A 17,040-nucleotide genomic window follows, 5' to 3' on the forward strand; every position below is an offset into this window, starting at 1 on the left:
GCACCTTAGTCCTCTTCCTCTTTCTGGTGAGAATTCATTTTCCTGGTATCCTGGTCCCTGCCTGGGATTGGAGCCCAGCCTTGAAATCTCAGTATGGGATGGGAATTTAGCTTCACCAACTGTGATTAGATTATATCAAGGCAGTATTCTAAGTGCCAAATCCAAGAGACAAAAATCCCTTCTCTTATGGAAGCTGATTGCCTGACACAGTTGACTAATGTTTGTCCTCCAAAGTCTTCATGTTCTGTCCTATACATTTTTGAACATGTTGACAATCCCTTTGGTGTTCCTCCCCTGGCAGTCAACTGCTGAAATGTGACCACATTTATGAAACCCCTAGGTAACAGTTCCTTATTTACCTAATCATACCTTTGCTATCAGCCTAAGCTGCTCTATTAAGCAGACCAACTGCCAAGTTTTTGTCACTCACCATCTGATTTGCTTTGCTGTGTGCAAGTCATGGGAGGATTGAGGTCTTTGGGAAGACTGCTTAGAGCTGCACTTGAAGTGTTGCTTCAAGTATGATTTATCTTAAGACTATCCAGTTTGGTAGCCACATATGGTCATTGTAATGCACCTGAAATGTGGCTGACTGGAAATGGTATATACTTCAAGTGTAAAATACACACCTGATTTCAAAAATCAGTACAAAAAGGAAGAGGAAGGAAGGGAAGGAGGGAGGGAAGGAAGGGAGGGAACTGGAGGGAGGAAAAGAAAGAGAAAGGGAGGGAAACAAAGGAACTGGAGGGAGGGAGGAAGGAAAGGAAGAAGGGAGGAAGGAAAGGAGGAAAAGAAGAAAGAAAGATGGGTGCCTGAATGGCTAAGTCGGTTAAGCATCTGACTCTTGATTTTGATTTCAGCTCAGGTCTTGATCTCTTGGTTGAGTTCAAGCCTTGCAGTGGGGGTTCCACACTAGGTGTGGAATTTACTTAAAAAAAAAAGAGAGAGAAAAAGAAGCCTCAGTACTTTTTAAAAGTATTGATTAAATGTTGAAGTGTTAATACATATTTTCTAAATAAAATATATTATTAAAATTAATTTTAGCTATCTCTTACTTTTTAAAGTAGCTACTAGATAATTTTAAATTACATGTTATTTGTATTATATTTCCACTGAATTGTGCTGCTTTAGAACATTTAGCCAATAGCAGCAACAAAAGAGTCATTATTTCGAGAGATTTGCTTACATATCCAGCTATCATTAGAAGAATACCTAAAAATGAAAGTTCTTTGCAGAAAAAATTGCTAGCTAATAAATGCTGAAGGATTTAAATAAGATCGTCATCATTTTGCAATCCCCACTGGAATAACTCATTTAGGTAAGCCTCATCATTGGATGCTAAGACCACTGACAAAAGGTTGATGTCAAAGAGGCTATCCATCCAGTGGCAAAATGACGCCCTATGGATTATTTACAAACTACAAAGACAAGACCTGGTGGTCATTATTTTAACAAATGCCCAAACTTAGCATATGAACAGTGCTACAACCTAACATTACACGCATCTTGATATATGAGGTAAATGTTACCGACAAAGCATTTTGCTCCAATGTTTTATTGTGAAAATTTTCAAACATACAGCCAACAATGAAAGAATTTTATGATGAAAATCTATACTCAAATCATATATTTTACTTACTTACTTTATCACATTATCCATCTCCTTATCCATTTTATTTTGATGCATTTCAGAGTACACTGTAGACATTACTACAAGCCCTCTCTAAATAATCTATGAAGTATTCTTGCCAAAAATGTTTAACCTGAATCTAATCAAGCCTCTAAACCTAACTTCTAGTTTACAGCAAATACAGGGGCTATAGAGGAGTAAATTAATTGACACTAAGAAGAAACAGAAAAATCTAGAATATGGGACATTCTGTAAGATTAGATGGTTTAACAGGTTTGTTATGGAAAAAAAAAAGTTTGAGTGACTAGATTTAAGAGTCTAAAAAGACATAACAAATTCCAATTTGTCAATCTAAATCAGATACTATTTAATAAGAAAAAGACATACTTGTAACAATTAGAGAGATATGAATATAAACTAGATGTTAGATGGTATTATGGAATTATTATTAGTTTTCTTAGATATGGTAACGGACTGTGGTTATGCAGGACTATGGTAACGGACTACAATTATGAATGCTGAAGAGAAAGAGATGCGTATACATGCATATACGTACATATTTAAGTTTATTTATTTTCTAGGGATAAGGCAAATATAGCAGAATGTTAATAACTATTGTATCTAAGAAGAAAGTAAACAGTGTTCACTCTGCTGGTCTTTGAACTTTTCCATACAACTGAAACATTTCAAAATAGAAAGTGGGGGGCAGGGTAAATAAAAAATTCATTGTAGAGAGGCTGATATATGTCTGTTCTGTTTTGTCCTGTCTGGGCCTTTCAGACCAGGAATGTGATCTTTTTTTAAAAAAAAAAAATCTTACCACGCATGTTTCTCTAATATTATTTCTACCTCAGAGTCAATGCTATTAATAGCTAAGTCTTCAATATGCAATATTCCAACTGATGATTTAATCTATAGTAAGCAAAGGCTTTAATGCTATATAGTATTACAAAAGGCTAAACTTGAGATCATGCTCATTGCCACCAGTCTGCATAATGTATAGATTAAGACAGGCTGCCATACAACTTCAGACTTTATGTACCATTTGTTAAAAGTATCCTACAATAGGTCTTGCCTATTCCTGGCAACTTCAGACATAAAGATTTTATTTTTGTTTTTTATAAAGATTGTATTTATTCACGAGAGACACACAGAGAGAGAGGCAGAGACGTAGGCAGAAGGAGAAGCAGGTTCTCTACAGGGAGCTTGATGCGGCACTCGATCCCAGGACCCCTGGATCATGACCTGAGGCAACGGCAGGCACTCAACAAAGGAGCCACCCAGGTGCCTCCAGACATAAAGGTTTCAGTGATCTTCCTTCGCATTTCATTCTACTTTTCAACCTATTGCTGCTTCCAAAGTCATGAGAGCAGCTTCACTCTAAAGTCCGAAAACATGCTTATCACCCAGGTAATTAGGAACAGAAAATCATTAGCAGAGATCACTGGACACAGTATAGCAATAACTAAATAAAAGTATGAATTTTACATTACTAACTAAAATAACATTTACCCCGCCCCCAAAAAAGATATGGAATCTTTATGTGTGTACCTTTAGTCGAAAAATAGAAAGAAGCCACTGACAATCATGATCTGTCTTTGAAACTATCGTCAGAAATAGCATACAACCTGGAAACAAAGAGGTGCCTTGGAGGAAGGAGTGAACATGACTAAATAGTATTAGACACTAAGTTAAAAAATGGTATTATGAGGGTTTAGGTTTTACAGTTAATGTTCTTTGGATGAGACGGAGTACATTCAGGGTGATATGGCTGTAGACAGGAGTGCTCTCTGGGAAAAAGGAACAACAGTAAAGTATGAAATCACCTTAGTGAAGACCAGTCAGCACATAGATTTAATAAAGTAATTAACTACATTTGTCTTGTTTCAGATGCAATAAAATGAAGAAATGATATTTACCAGGGTTTGTCTTCTCAAGTTGATACCATCGGTAAAATGCTCTTTTCTTCTGTTCACTCAGGTCTGACCCCTGCTGCAACAGCCAGTGAGAGATCCGGCTCTGGCTGATACCTGTGGCAGAGAGAGAAACAGCTGTGAGGGCACTGTTGGTTCTAGGTTACTGCGTGCTTTATTCTCTGAGTCACTCTATATAACAAAGCACCATGAGCAAACTCTCTAATATTGAACTTTTTTGTAAATGACTGCACTGGCTAGAATATATTCAGAAATGATCTACAAAGCAAAGCATTTTATTAAACAAGACTTGAAAGTGGTCTCTAAAATTAATCTATAAGCTAAGTTCATGTGAGATAAAGAGATTCTTACTAGTTGTATGTTGGAAGCTGATTAGATTTGTATTCCTACTACTACCTGAAGCCCAATCCTGGTTGAGAATATTAGAATATTAGAACTTTTACCAGATACAAGAAGAAGGAAAAAAAAATCAAGCCAGCAAGTTTAGCTATTCATTATCAATACTGAGAAAAAAGATTTAGGGACTGAGAAAGGAGAGGTCATTGAAAATAGCCTCTTCAATAAGGCTTCTAGCTTATTTGTTAATTCATGTAGGCATTTTCAGACTCCTTACTATTACTACAGGTAACAAAGAACTGGAAGAATTTTAGAGTTATGCTACAATACGACCTATTAAGAAATCTCAAGAGGTAAAGACATTCTTCTAAGACACAGACTTATTAAAAAAAAAAAACTGAACAGAATATAAAGCAGTAGTTTTCAGCTACCTCTAAGAAGTTCTTGACAGCAATTAATTAGAAATGTGAAAAACCTCCACATGTGAAAGTAAAAAACCATGACTAAAACTTACTAGTATGAGAATCACATGCTTCTTCTGGTCATTATAGCTATACAAAAAAATGAATAATTCAACATACAACTGGCAAAAGCAAAGAGTAATAGGGAAAATAAAACTGTCTTACATACCCGAGGTACTTTGCAAAAGACTATTCAGCTATCATAGAGGGTTAACAGTATCTAAATTCTCCCAAGGAATTACTTATGGTAACTGGATGGTACTGAATGCCACCTGTGCCAACACTCATTTAAAGCTATATAATGCACAACAGGAAGAATGGTTATCATGAAATAACACACCTCCTAACATGAGAAGAAAGAAGAGGGCTGGTGATCACACTGAATTCATTAAAAGCAAGCCCCCAGAGTTTCATACCTTAAAAACCTATGTTACAAGAAAATTTGAGGAAATTGAGGAGAGGAGAATTGTTAAAAGAAAGGTTGGAGTTTTTCAAGCAAGTTTCTCTGACTGGAAATAACTTTCACTTTCAAAGGATGAAAGTCAGTTTTCCAAAACCTAGGTGATAACATTCTCAAGTAATTCACACAGTAGTTTTCCAGTGGACTACAATTCAATGAGATGCAAGTGTTAGCAGCTAGCACTGTATGCTTGTTCTAAGAGAATGCAAATTATTCCATATAATTAAATTAGCCATTTAGCAATGCTTTCACCGAGAGTCTAGTTTCAAACTTTATACTACTTTTTACTTTACTTTTTTTTTTTTTAAGATTTTATTTATTTATTCATGAGAGACACAGAGAGAGATGCAGAGACATAGAGGGAGAAGCAGGCTCCTCACAGGGAGCCTGATGCAGGACTTGATTCCAGGACTCTGGGATCATGTCCTGAATCGAAGGCAGACGCTCAACCACTGAGACACCCAGGCATCCCTTTTGACCTTACTTTTAAACAAGGGTGAAAAAAAACAATCATTTACCACCATAAAATAAAACATGGTTTTCATGTCATAAAATGAAACTATTTTATATGGATTCTTCATATTGGTACCATACTACTCAAAAATAGGAAATATGAGAAAAATCTCTTAAGAAAAAAAAAGAATATACAGAGATTCAGAAACTTTTAGTATTGAATCTTCTGCACACAAGTCACAGAGCCCACTGGATATTGGAGCTGTCCAGGTCTGGCTGTGCTGTAGTAGAGGAAGAGGGCGAAAGCTCATCAAAAAGAGTTAAATTATGGTCCATTCCCATAATAAAATACTGGGCAGACTTTTAAAATGTTCTAAGACAGCCATTAAAACCAAACTAACACAAAAACAAATCAAATAAACAAAAAGCCATCAATACCAAGTGTTGGCAAGGACATAGAGTCTATGAAACTGTCACATTGCTGACAAAAGTTAGATGTCAGGGCCACTTTGAGAAACACCTGGGCAGTATCTTCTAAAGGTGAAAATATGCATACTGTATGACCTAGCAATTTCTTTCCTTGATACAGCACAGAAATTTGTACATACTCAACAGAAACATGGGCACAAGGCATATACATCTTGTACACATACAGGCTTATGTGAGCATTACTCATAATAATCCCCAATCAGAAACAACTCAAACATCTATCAACAGAATACATAAAAATCATGATTTATGCATTCTACTAAAGACTACCATACCAAATAGAAAAAGGATAAACCACTGACTGCTACATGAAACCATGTAAAAAATTTTCACAAAAATAATAAAGGCCAAATAAAAGGTCAGACATACACATAAAAAAGCCACCCACAACCATATTACTCAATTTATATACAGTTAAAAAAATAAATAAAACTTATCTATATTAATGGGAAAGGGGTTAATTATAATTAACTGGGAGGTGTTATGAAAAAGGGTTATGTAGTGATTGGCATTGTTAACTGGTCTTTTATTTTTAAAAAAGTATTTATTTGTTTATTTGAGAGAGAGAGCATACACACAAGAACAGGGGGAAGAGCTGAGGGAGAGGCAGACTCCCGCTGAGCAGGGAGCCTGACAGCGGATGAGGGGCTCCATCCCAGGACCCCCAGGATCATGACCTGAACTGAAGGCAAATGCCCAACCTAATGAGCTACTCAGGTGCCCCAGCATCATTAGTGATTCTGATCTTGATGGTAATTATACATGTCTTTACTTTGTAAAAGTAATTAAACTTGGACACTTTATATATATTTCAATCAAAAAAAAGTTTCCCCAAAAAGTTTTCAAAATTCTATGCAGTGTTTAAAAAATTCAGTTGGTATGTATCAATATGTAGATGACCATGATACAAATGAAAAAGTATACAGTTTTATAAATATATTTTTACATAGCCAAAGATACAAAATAGGAATTTGGAGTGGCAGATTCTTTCTACATTGCATACCTTTATATTATTTTCTTAATCTTCCTACAAAGAAGTATTAATTTATTTTATTTTTAGCCCTTCCCTATAAACACTACATGCTTTATTGGTTGTTTTAAAAACACTGTAATGAAGTTAAACAACAGATATGTGCCAAAAGAAGTTACTTTCAGCCTTCTCTTGCCAATCTCCTGAGGTAAGCAATGTTAACTATTAACATAGGTTGTTCCACAACTTTCTCCATACGTAACCAACCTGATAAAACAAATGGAAAAAAATGTAATAAAGAATATCTTCCTATCTAGTCTTTTGTGTGAGGAGGAAATAAAGAATGTCTTCCCTGTAAATTTAGTATTAATTTTCATATAGTATATACAGAAAATAAAGTAATAAAGTAGTTTTTTCCAGAAGAGTCACTATAAAAACTAAATATGTACAACAACACACTTTGGAGTGATTTTTCTAAATTAGCAGCTTGCTGATAAGGTTCCTTTAACACTCATCCTTCTGTAGCTAGTTCAAGCCTTTGGAACTTTAGTTGATCTAGGTGTCAAAAGGACTTGCTTTTCTTTTCTGTCTGCTTTGGTACTTCTCCTTGGGAGAAAAATTCCCTCACTACCCCCCCCCCCCCCCGATGAAAAAAGAAAAAAGTCATTCTCCACGTTTTAGCTCTTCAAAACCTCTTCTCCACCTTTCACAGGGAAGAAGAAAAATTCACATATAATTTTCATAACTCTCTTACACTGAGATACTAAAACTAACTCCCCATTAATTTCTTTCCAATAAGAAAGTGATTGGTCACACTGCATTCAAAAGACGAAAAATATCATTCTCATTTACATTCTTTTCTGAGCTTTAGTTTCATCATGCTCCTTCCAGTTCCTCAAATGCCATGCTCCCTTCCACTAGAGGGCTCTCTACTACAACCCATTCTGGCACAAATCCCTAATACTAAAATTTTAAATGTTTTCCACTTCCTGTGCAATGTGTCACTACTGACCAATCAATCACATCATCTTCACCCTTGAAATGTTAGATACAACCATCCAGTGTAACTTTTCAGTCAGCTTCAGGGGCTGCTTTGCTAGCTCCTTACATGTTAGTGTCCCCAGGGTTCCATCTCTAAGAATCTTCTCTCATTCTATACACTCTTCCTTTGGTCATCACAACTATCAAGTCATGATTTTAAAATTCTAAATGCCAATGACTTCCAGAGCACCAGACTGTTCTTTCAAACCTTCTGCGAGATGGCTTCTTGAGATTTTTCCCAGTCTCCAATATCATTAATTTAATTAATATCATCTTCCTTTAAATCTGCTCTTCTTCCCGTGTCCCCCATCTCAATTCTACCTTCCACTCTACTCTTTCCTCCAATCCTCACATGATTACCATATCCAATCCCTTCTTAAAATTCTCTTTATGTTCTCTCCAATCCTCATTCCTGATGTTTGGAATCTCAGCCTCTTTTGTCTACACAACTGAAATAAATCTGATAAAAGAACAAGCCATCTAAGATAAACAAAGACAAAATCTTCATGATCAGATCCTTTTTAATTACAGGATCATTTCACAATTGAAAAAGTAAAATGTGATTCTTCAGCAGTTTTCTACTTGAGAACTGCAGTCATCTCTACAATTTACCTTTTACAGTGCAACTAGTTATATCGCAAAATTTTAAGTTAAAACACATTCTCCATAGAAATAATTCATAAACATGCAGAAAAAAAATCCATCCTCCATCCCAACTTTTCCCTTATTTCCTATCCTAGAGTTTTATTTGGTGTGAATCCTTCCTGATTGTTTCCTGCACACTTAAGACACGAACATAAACATACATATACATCTAAGTTTTTTTAAACACATATTTGGAGTTATTCTATACATAACAATGTTTCTCACATAATTGGAATTTTTTATGCAGTACATAATGAATCTTCATCATTCTAATGATGATATAGTATTCTACACCAAAATCCATTTACATATTTACCTATTATTAAACATTCCAGTTGTTGCTAATGGTTTACTATTATAAATGATGATGCAATAAGCACTCCATGTATATCTCTGTATATATGAATGGTTATTTTAGGACTGATTCACAAGAATGGAATTTTTTATTCAAAGCATACGGGCACTGAAGTTTGTGACAAATACCAGATTGCCCCCAAAAAAGGTTGTACCAAATATTATATTCTAACCAATAGTGATGAGACTGTCTCTATACATTCTCATGATTACTGAATACTAAAAAACTTATTTTGAAAGTCTGACTTTTTGTAATGCATGCTCATTATTAAAAAAGAATTATAAGCAATTCAGAGGAAAGAAAAAATTAAGAGGAAAGCTAATAAAAACACACATATATCCAAATTCTTACTACTTAGAAATAACCACACTCATGACAAGATCATTCCAAGCATATGTAGACCCTGGGTAGGCAGAAATAATTGCTAAAGGTGGACATATGCATACTGTATGACATACTATATGCAGAATTTTAAAATATAAAATCCAATTTGATTTGGATGGAGAAAAAAATTTTTTAATAAAGTAGAGTGGAAATAAAAGATGTACTCAGGTTTAGTAAATGCTTTTTAAAGGCAAGTAAGGTACCTAAAGGAATACATTAAAGCAAGGAAAAGGATTTTACAAAAACATCAGGAGGTTGGAAGCATTACTTTCTAACTTCTGGGCAATATGTAATGGCTCCTGGCTTAAAAAGCTGAGGAAATTAGCAAGTAGTGGTGGCCAGGCTCTAAGATGACCCTTAATGACCCTCTTTGTCATCTCCTTCAACCCTGCTTGATGGCTGGTTTGTGCACCACAGAATATGGCAGAAACGACAGTCTGTGACTTCTGATATTAGGTTATGAACAACATACAGCTTCTGTCCTGCTCTGATGGTTGGTTCTAAGGGAAGCTAGGTGTCATGCTGTGAGCCCACTCAACCTGACCTGTGGAGAAGCTCATATGGCAAGTAACCGAGGCATTCTACTGAGAACCATACAAGTGAGGCATCTTGGACATGAGTCCTCTAGTTTTAGTTAAGTCTCCTAGCGACTACAACCTCCTAAGACACCCCAAACCAGAATGACCTGTCTAAGCTGCTTTTGGATTCCTGACTCACAGAAACTGAGATTTAGGTTCCAAGTTGTTAAGACCTAATGTTATTTCTTATTCAGCAATAGATAACAAATACATACACAGATACTATATTTTCCCCGTATTTCTCCCTGGCCTATACACTAGCTCCTGATATTTGGAAGATATTTTTGCATAGTCAATGTTTATGTTCTGTTCTGGATTCATAATTCCCATAGTTGTTTATTCATAGTTCTAGATTCAAACGAATTCAAGATTTACCCTACAGTACATTTTTTTCGTTTTTAACTGAAATATATCTTACCTAAAGGACACTGCTCTTAAATATATATATATTTCAATGGCTTTTGACATATGTGTGCACATGTGACCATTATTTTCATGCTTCCTAAAATAAAATAACTGTCCCTTTCCAGTTAAGTCCTAAATTCTATGTTTTCAATTTAATTTTTGGTTGGTAAGATTTCTCCATTAAGAAGTTTTTATCACTACAGGTTTATTGGTGTTGTACTCCCAGTCCTTGTATGCTTATGTTTGTCTTCTATGTTTATTTTTTGAGAACAACACTACAAGGGAAATAACTTGGAGGGGAAGAGTCTTTCCTTCAAACTCTGTTAAACTATAGTGATGTCAGTGGGAATGGCCAAGTAAGGACCTCTGAAAAGCAAGTCCTCTATAAAAGCAACAACAGCAAAAGAGGCTCTACTATAAAAATACTGACAAAATTGTCAATCAACTTTTCCAGAACTCTGGAACTTAACCAAAGGTTTGCAACAATCCAAGGAGTCCTTATTCAAGATAAAAAGCTAAATTTTAGTAAGGCCAGTTGTATGACTTTTTAACCAGACCTACACTTATTCCCATCATCACAGTAGACTTGAAAACCAATATTCTGGGATCCCTGGGTGGCGCAGCGGTTTGGCGCCTGCCTTTGGCCCAGGGCGCAATCCTGGAGACCCAGGATCGAGTCCCACATCAGGCTCCCAGTGCATGGAGCCTGCTTCTCCCTCTGCCTGTGTCTCTGCCTCTCTCTCTCTCTGTGACTATCATAAAATAAATTAAAATAAAAAATAAAAAAAAGAAAACCAATATTCTTGCAATCACAGTGAAAACCAGGAGTGGCCAAGTAGTCACTGGAGGTTTTCCCCAAAACACCATTCAAAGAGAACTATCATTATTTGACCTATTTGGCAATGCCCTGGAAACTCCCTTTTGTAAGGCTTGCCCTTATTTGACCTGATTCAGACCTCATTCATGTAAATAACCTTTTCTCAAGAAGGAAAGAATGAAAGGAGGTGGTTTGTTGAAAACAATCAGTGACAATCATTTAACACTGCATTAATATTAATTGAGGTAACAATGACATTTGAGGCAAACAAGGAACTGACCAAAATATTTAAAAAGCTGAGGAATGAGAGGTCTATGAGTAACTTTGACAAGCTCTAACATATTTTTAGGAAATCTAAAAGACCAGGCATATGTATAGTGCTGTGTACATGATTAGGTCTACATGCATGATCACAGTAATGTGCATGCACAGGAAAGAGCTGTGAAAGCCCTAAGGTCTCACCTCTGGCTAAGTGAAGCATGATGTAAAGAGAAAGTGAAAGCAGAGGCAGAATTATGAAGTACCTACCTGAGTATTAAAGGCATGCCTCAAAGCACATTCAAAGCCCCTTCAAAAGCTGGCAAATTTATTGGCTCCTGGCATTTAAGGAAATCTCTGTCCAATAATTAGCTGATAACTAAGATAACAAGAAACTTCAGTAGCCACACACCATAAAGAATACTGACTACAGGATTAGTTCAGGAAAGTCATTAAAAAAGAAAGAGCAACAATATCAAACAGCAACCACAACAAAGGGTGTGGCGAGGAATCTGATTTCCAGATTTCCGCATTATATTATTTAAAAAGTGCCCAGGTTTGAAAAACAAAACAAAATTTATAAACCATGCAAGGAAATAAGAAAGAATAACACAAACATAATAAAAGAAGCCGTCAATAAGCGTCTTTGAAGAAATCCAGATGTTGGACTTACTAGACAAAAATTTAAATCAGCTATTTTAAAAATATTCAAAGAAGTAAAGAAAACATGTCTAAAGAACTAAAGGAAAGTCTGAGAAAAATGTCTCATCAAACAGATTATCAATAAAGAGATATGAATTACAATAAAGAATCAAATAGAAATTCTGGAGTTGAAAAGTACAAAGAGTGAAATGAAAAATTCACTAAAAAGTTTCAACATCATAAGTGGACTAGCAGAAGAAATATCAGTAAATCTAAAGACAGGTGGACTGAGATGACCTATTATGAGAAACAGAAAAGTGAAGAAAGATTATAAAAAAATAATGGCCAAATAATTCCCAAACTGGTAAGAAAACATTAACCTAGAAGAAGCTCAGTAGTATTTAAGAAGGGTAAACTCAGAGATCCATACCTAGAAACATAAATTGTTGAAAATCAAAGACTAAGAGAAAAATTGAAAGCAGCAAGAGAAAAGTGACTCATTATGTATAAGGAATACTCAATAAAATTAATAGCTGATTTCTCGTTAGAAACTGTCAGAACTCAGAAAGCAATAAAATAATATATTCAAAGTCCTAGGGGAGAAAGAAAGAATGTCAAACAAAAACTCTATATCCAGCAAAACTATTCTTCCAAAATGAAACAGACATTGAGGCATTGCCAGATGAACAAAACTGGATAGAATCTGATGTCTGCAGACTTGTCCTACAAAAGAAAAACTAAGAATTCCTTCAGCTGATATGAAAGGACACTAAATAGTAATTCAAATACACATGAAGGATAAAGAGTGCCAGTAAAAGCAATGACATAATAAACATAAAAAACAATATAAATGTATTTTTTTGTTTATAACTCCTTTTACCCTATTTGATTTAAAACTGGATAATGTAATAATTATAAACCTAAGTTGATGGGCAAACAATGTATAACATGTAATTTGTACGACAATAATGGCACAAAGCAGGGGGAGAGAGAATGAAGCCATAAAGGAGTCAAGTTTTTTTATATTATTGAGTTACTATTAGTTTACACTAGCTTGTTATAAATTATATAATTTATAATTATATAATTATAAATATATTTATAATTATATAATTATAAGTTAATGGTAATCCTCAGGGCAACCATTAAGATAATAACTTAAAAACACATAGTAAAAGAAATGGCAAGAGATTTAAACTGGTACACTAGAAAATATTTAACAAAAGAATGAAGTAATTAAGCAATAAGGGAACAAAACAGACACAACACAAAAAGACAGATATAAATCCTACCTCATCATAATTATACTAAATTTAAATGGATTAAACACTCCAGCAAGAAAACAGGGACTGGCAGAATGGATAAAAAACATGATCCAACTGTACGTGGTCTGTAAGAGATATATTTTAGATTCAAAGACACAAATAGGCTGAAAGTAGAAGTATGACAAAAGCTATACCATGTAAACATAGCCAATGAAAGTTTGGCTAAAATAGACTTAAAAACAAAATTTGTAAGGAGACAAGAGGGTTAGGTTAATTCATGAGGAAGATAAAACTAAATATATAAATATAAAAAAGAGCCCCAAAATATATGAGGCAAAAATTGACAAAATTGAAAGGAGAAATAGACAATTTTTTAAAAGATTCTATTTATTTATTCATGGGAGACACAGAGACATAGGCAAAGGGAGGAGAAGCAGGCTTCCATGCAGGAGCCCAATGTGGGACTTAATCTCGGATTTCCAGAGGCAAGGTAGATGCTCAACTGCTGAGCCACCCATGCGTTCCAAGAAATAGACATTAAACAACAACAGCTGGAGACTTCAATATTCCACTTTGAATAATAGATAAAACAACCAGACAGAAGGTGAAAAAGGAAACAGAAGATGTGAACATCATAAACCAACTAGACCTAACAGCTAAAAGACATTCTACTCAACAAGAGTAGAATACACATTCTTCTCAAGTGTACATGGAACATTTTACAGGATAGATAGATGTTAGTCCACAAAACAAGTCTCAATAATTTTTAAGTCATATGAAGTATGCTCTACAAACACAGCAGAATGAATTATAAATCAGTAACAGGAAAAAACTGGAAAATTCACAAATATGTGGAAATTAACAGAGTCCTAACCAATGAGTCAGGGAAGAAATTATGAGGGATATTATAAAATACTTTGAGATTATTAAAATACATATACATACAACATTCCAAAACATATGAGATGAAGCTAAAGAAGTACTCAGAGAGAAATTTGTTGTAAATGTCTCTACTGAAAAAAAGAAAAAATACCTCAAATTAATACTCGAGGCTTGCACCTTAAAAAAACTGGAAAAAGAGCAAACTAAATCCAATATAAGAAGATGAAGGAAATAAAATCACATAAAGGAAAAATAAATGAAGCAGAAAATAGAAATATAATAGAAAAAATCAACAAGATAATAAATTGATTCTTTGAAATAGGCCAACAAAATTTAGAAACTTTTAGATAGGTTGACAAGCAAAATGAGAGAAGACTCAAATGAGTGAAGACTCAGAACTAAAATCAGGAATGAAAGAGAGGGCATTCCTACTGACCTTACAGAAATAAAAACAGAATTCTACGAACAACTATATGCCAAATTATATATAACCTACACGAAAGGGACAGATTCTTAGAATAACCTACTGAATTTGATTAAAAAAAACAATATCTGAACAGATCTACAGCAAGTAAAGATACTGAATTAGTCAAAATCTCCCCACAAAGTCATATGACTACACTGGTAAATTCTACCAAGTATTTCAAAAAGAATTCACACACACACACACACACACACACACGCATGCTAATCCTTCACAAACTCAAAGAAGGAGGAAACACTTCTCAATTCATTCTGTAAGGATAAAACCAGACTAAGATACTGCAAGAAAACTATAGATCAATATCCCTTATGAGTACAAATGTAAATATTATCAACAAAATAACTAGCAAACTGGTTCCAACAACATATAAAAAAGATTATACACCATGACCAAATGGGATTTACCTCAGGAAAGCTAGGTTTACTGAATACATAAAAATCAAGCAGTATAAAACACCATATTAGTAAATGACAAAATCCATGGGATAATTTTAAGACACAGGAAAAGAATTTGACAAAACCCAACATCCTTTTGTGATATAGAACACTGAACAAACTAGGAATAGAAGTAAACTTTCTTACCTTGATAGAGGACATCTATGAAAAATCCACAGTTGACATCATACTTAGTGGTTAAAGACTGAAAGCTCTGCCACTAAGATCAGGAACAACACAGGGATGTTTGCTCTTACTATTTATATTCAATATAGCACTGGAGGTTCCAGCCAGAAGAACAATAAGACAAGATAAAGAAATTAAAAAGCATTCAGATTGGGGAAGGAGAAATAAAACAACCTGTTGGCAGATGACATGATCTTGGATATTAAAAAATCTGAAGGAAACTATGTGAATGCACACAAACACAAAACTATTAGAACTAATAAATGTGTTCACCAAGATTACAGAATACAAAATAAACATACAAAATTAAATTTTATTTCTATCCACTAGCAATGAATAAAAAATTCAAAAAGTAATTCCACTTACAATTGCATCAAAAAGAATGAAATATTTAAGAATAAATCTAACAAAAACAATGCAAAACCTGTAAAACAAAAACTACAAAAAACTGTTGAAAAAATTTAAGAATATCTAAATAAATGGAAAGACATTTCATATTCATGGATTGAAGGACTTAATATCATTAAAATGATAATACTCCCCAAACTGATCTACAGATTCAATGTAGTTCATATTCAAATTGCAGCTAGCTTTTTTTTTTTTTTTTTGCAGAAATTAATATAGTGATCTTAAATTTCCTATGGAAATGTAAGGGACCCAGGATAGCCAAAACAATCTTAGGAAAAAGAAGGACAAAGTTGGAGGATTCATACTTCCCAGTTTCAAAACTTACTATCAAATTATATAATCAACACCATGTGATACTGTCATTAAGACAGACATACAGATCAGTAGAACAGAACTAAGAGTCGAGAAATAAACCCATACATTCATTTATGGCCAACTAATATTTGACAAAGTTGACAAGAAAATTTAATAGGAGAAGAACAGTCTTTTCAACAAACAGTACTGGAACAACTAGATATTCAAGCGCAGAAAAAACGGATGTTGGATTCCCACCTTACATCATACACAAAAATTAACTCAAAATTGATCAGAGACCTAAATGTAAGAAATTATAACGCTCTCAAAAGAAAACATAGACATAACTCTATGTAACTTTGAGCTGGGCACTGGTTTCTTAGCCAAAAGCAACAACAAAAAAATGGATATTATCAAAATTAAAATCTTGTGTGCATCAAAAGGCACCAATAAGAATATGAAACCTGTATCTGACAAGGCACTTTTACCTAGAATACATAAAGAAGTCTTACACAATTCAACATTAAAAAATAAAAACTCAATTAAAAAATGAAAGATTTGACTAGACATTCCTCGAAAAAAATATACAAATGGCCAAAAAGCACATGCAAAGATGGTCAACATCATTGGTCATTAAAGAAATTCAAATTAAAACTACAAGATACCACTTGACGACCACTAGGATGGTTATAATTAAACAGATGAATAATCACAAGCATTGGTGATAATTTGAAGGAACAGGATCCCTCATATATTTGTGGGTTTGTCAAATGGAAAACAGTTTGGCAGTTCTTCAAAATGTTAAACACAGAATTATCACAGAACTCACAATTTCAGTCCTAGGTATATTCTAAGAGAATTTGTCCACGCAAAAACTTGTACATGAATGTTCACAGCAGCATTATGCATAATAGTCAAAAAAGGGGAAATTCTCCAAACATCCATCAACTGATTAACAGATAAAGTACAGTATATCTAGATATTGGAAAATCATTCATTATTTAAAAGAAATGAAGTACTGACATCATAACAGGTAATCTTTTCACAACCTTGGAAACATTATGCTAAGTAAATGAAAGGTAGACACAAAAGTTCATAGAGTGTATGAGCCTATTTTATGAAATGACTAGAAATTTGTCTCTAGATAAATCTATAGAGACAGAAAGTCAGTCAGGGCCTGCCAGGACCTGAGGGAATAAAAAACTGGGGAATGACTTACGGGTATGTAG

General features: G+C 34.3%; 1 protein-coding gene across 19 annotated transcripts in view; it reads right to left on the minus strand.

Annotated features, from left to right (window-relative positions):
• The window catches only part of HMBOX1 (homeobox containing 1), a 191,225-nt gene that overhangs the window by 60,880 nt on the left and 113,305 nt on the right, over window positions 1–17,040 (minus strand). For all 19 annotated transcript variants that reach the window (XM_025462959.3, XM_025462970.3, XM_025462958.3 and 16 more), the window contains one exon: window positions 3,550–3,660. In XM_025462959.3, coding sequence (XP_025318744.1) covers window positions 3,550–3,660 — 111 coding nt within the window. The remainder of the gene's footprint in view (window positions 1–3,549; window positions 3,661–17,040) is intronic.

The sequence above is a fragment of the Canis lupus genome, chromosome 25 (assembly GCF_003254725.2).
Source record: "Canis lupus dingo isolate Sandy chromosome 25, ASM325472v2, whole genome shotgun sequence".
In the NCBI taxonomy this organism is placed as follows: domain Eukaryota; kingdom Metazoa; phylum Chordata; class Mammalia; order Carnivora; family Canidae; genus Canis; species Canis lupus.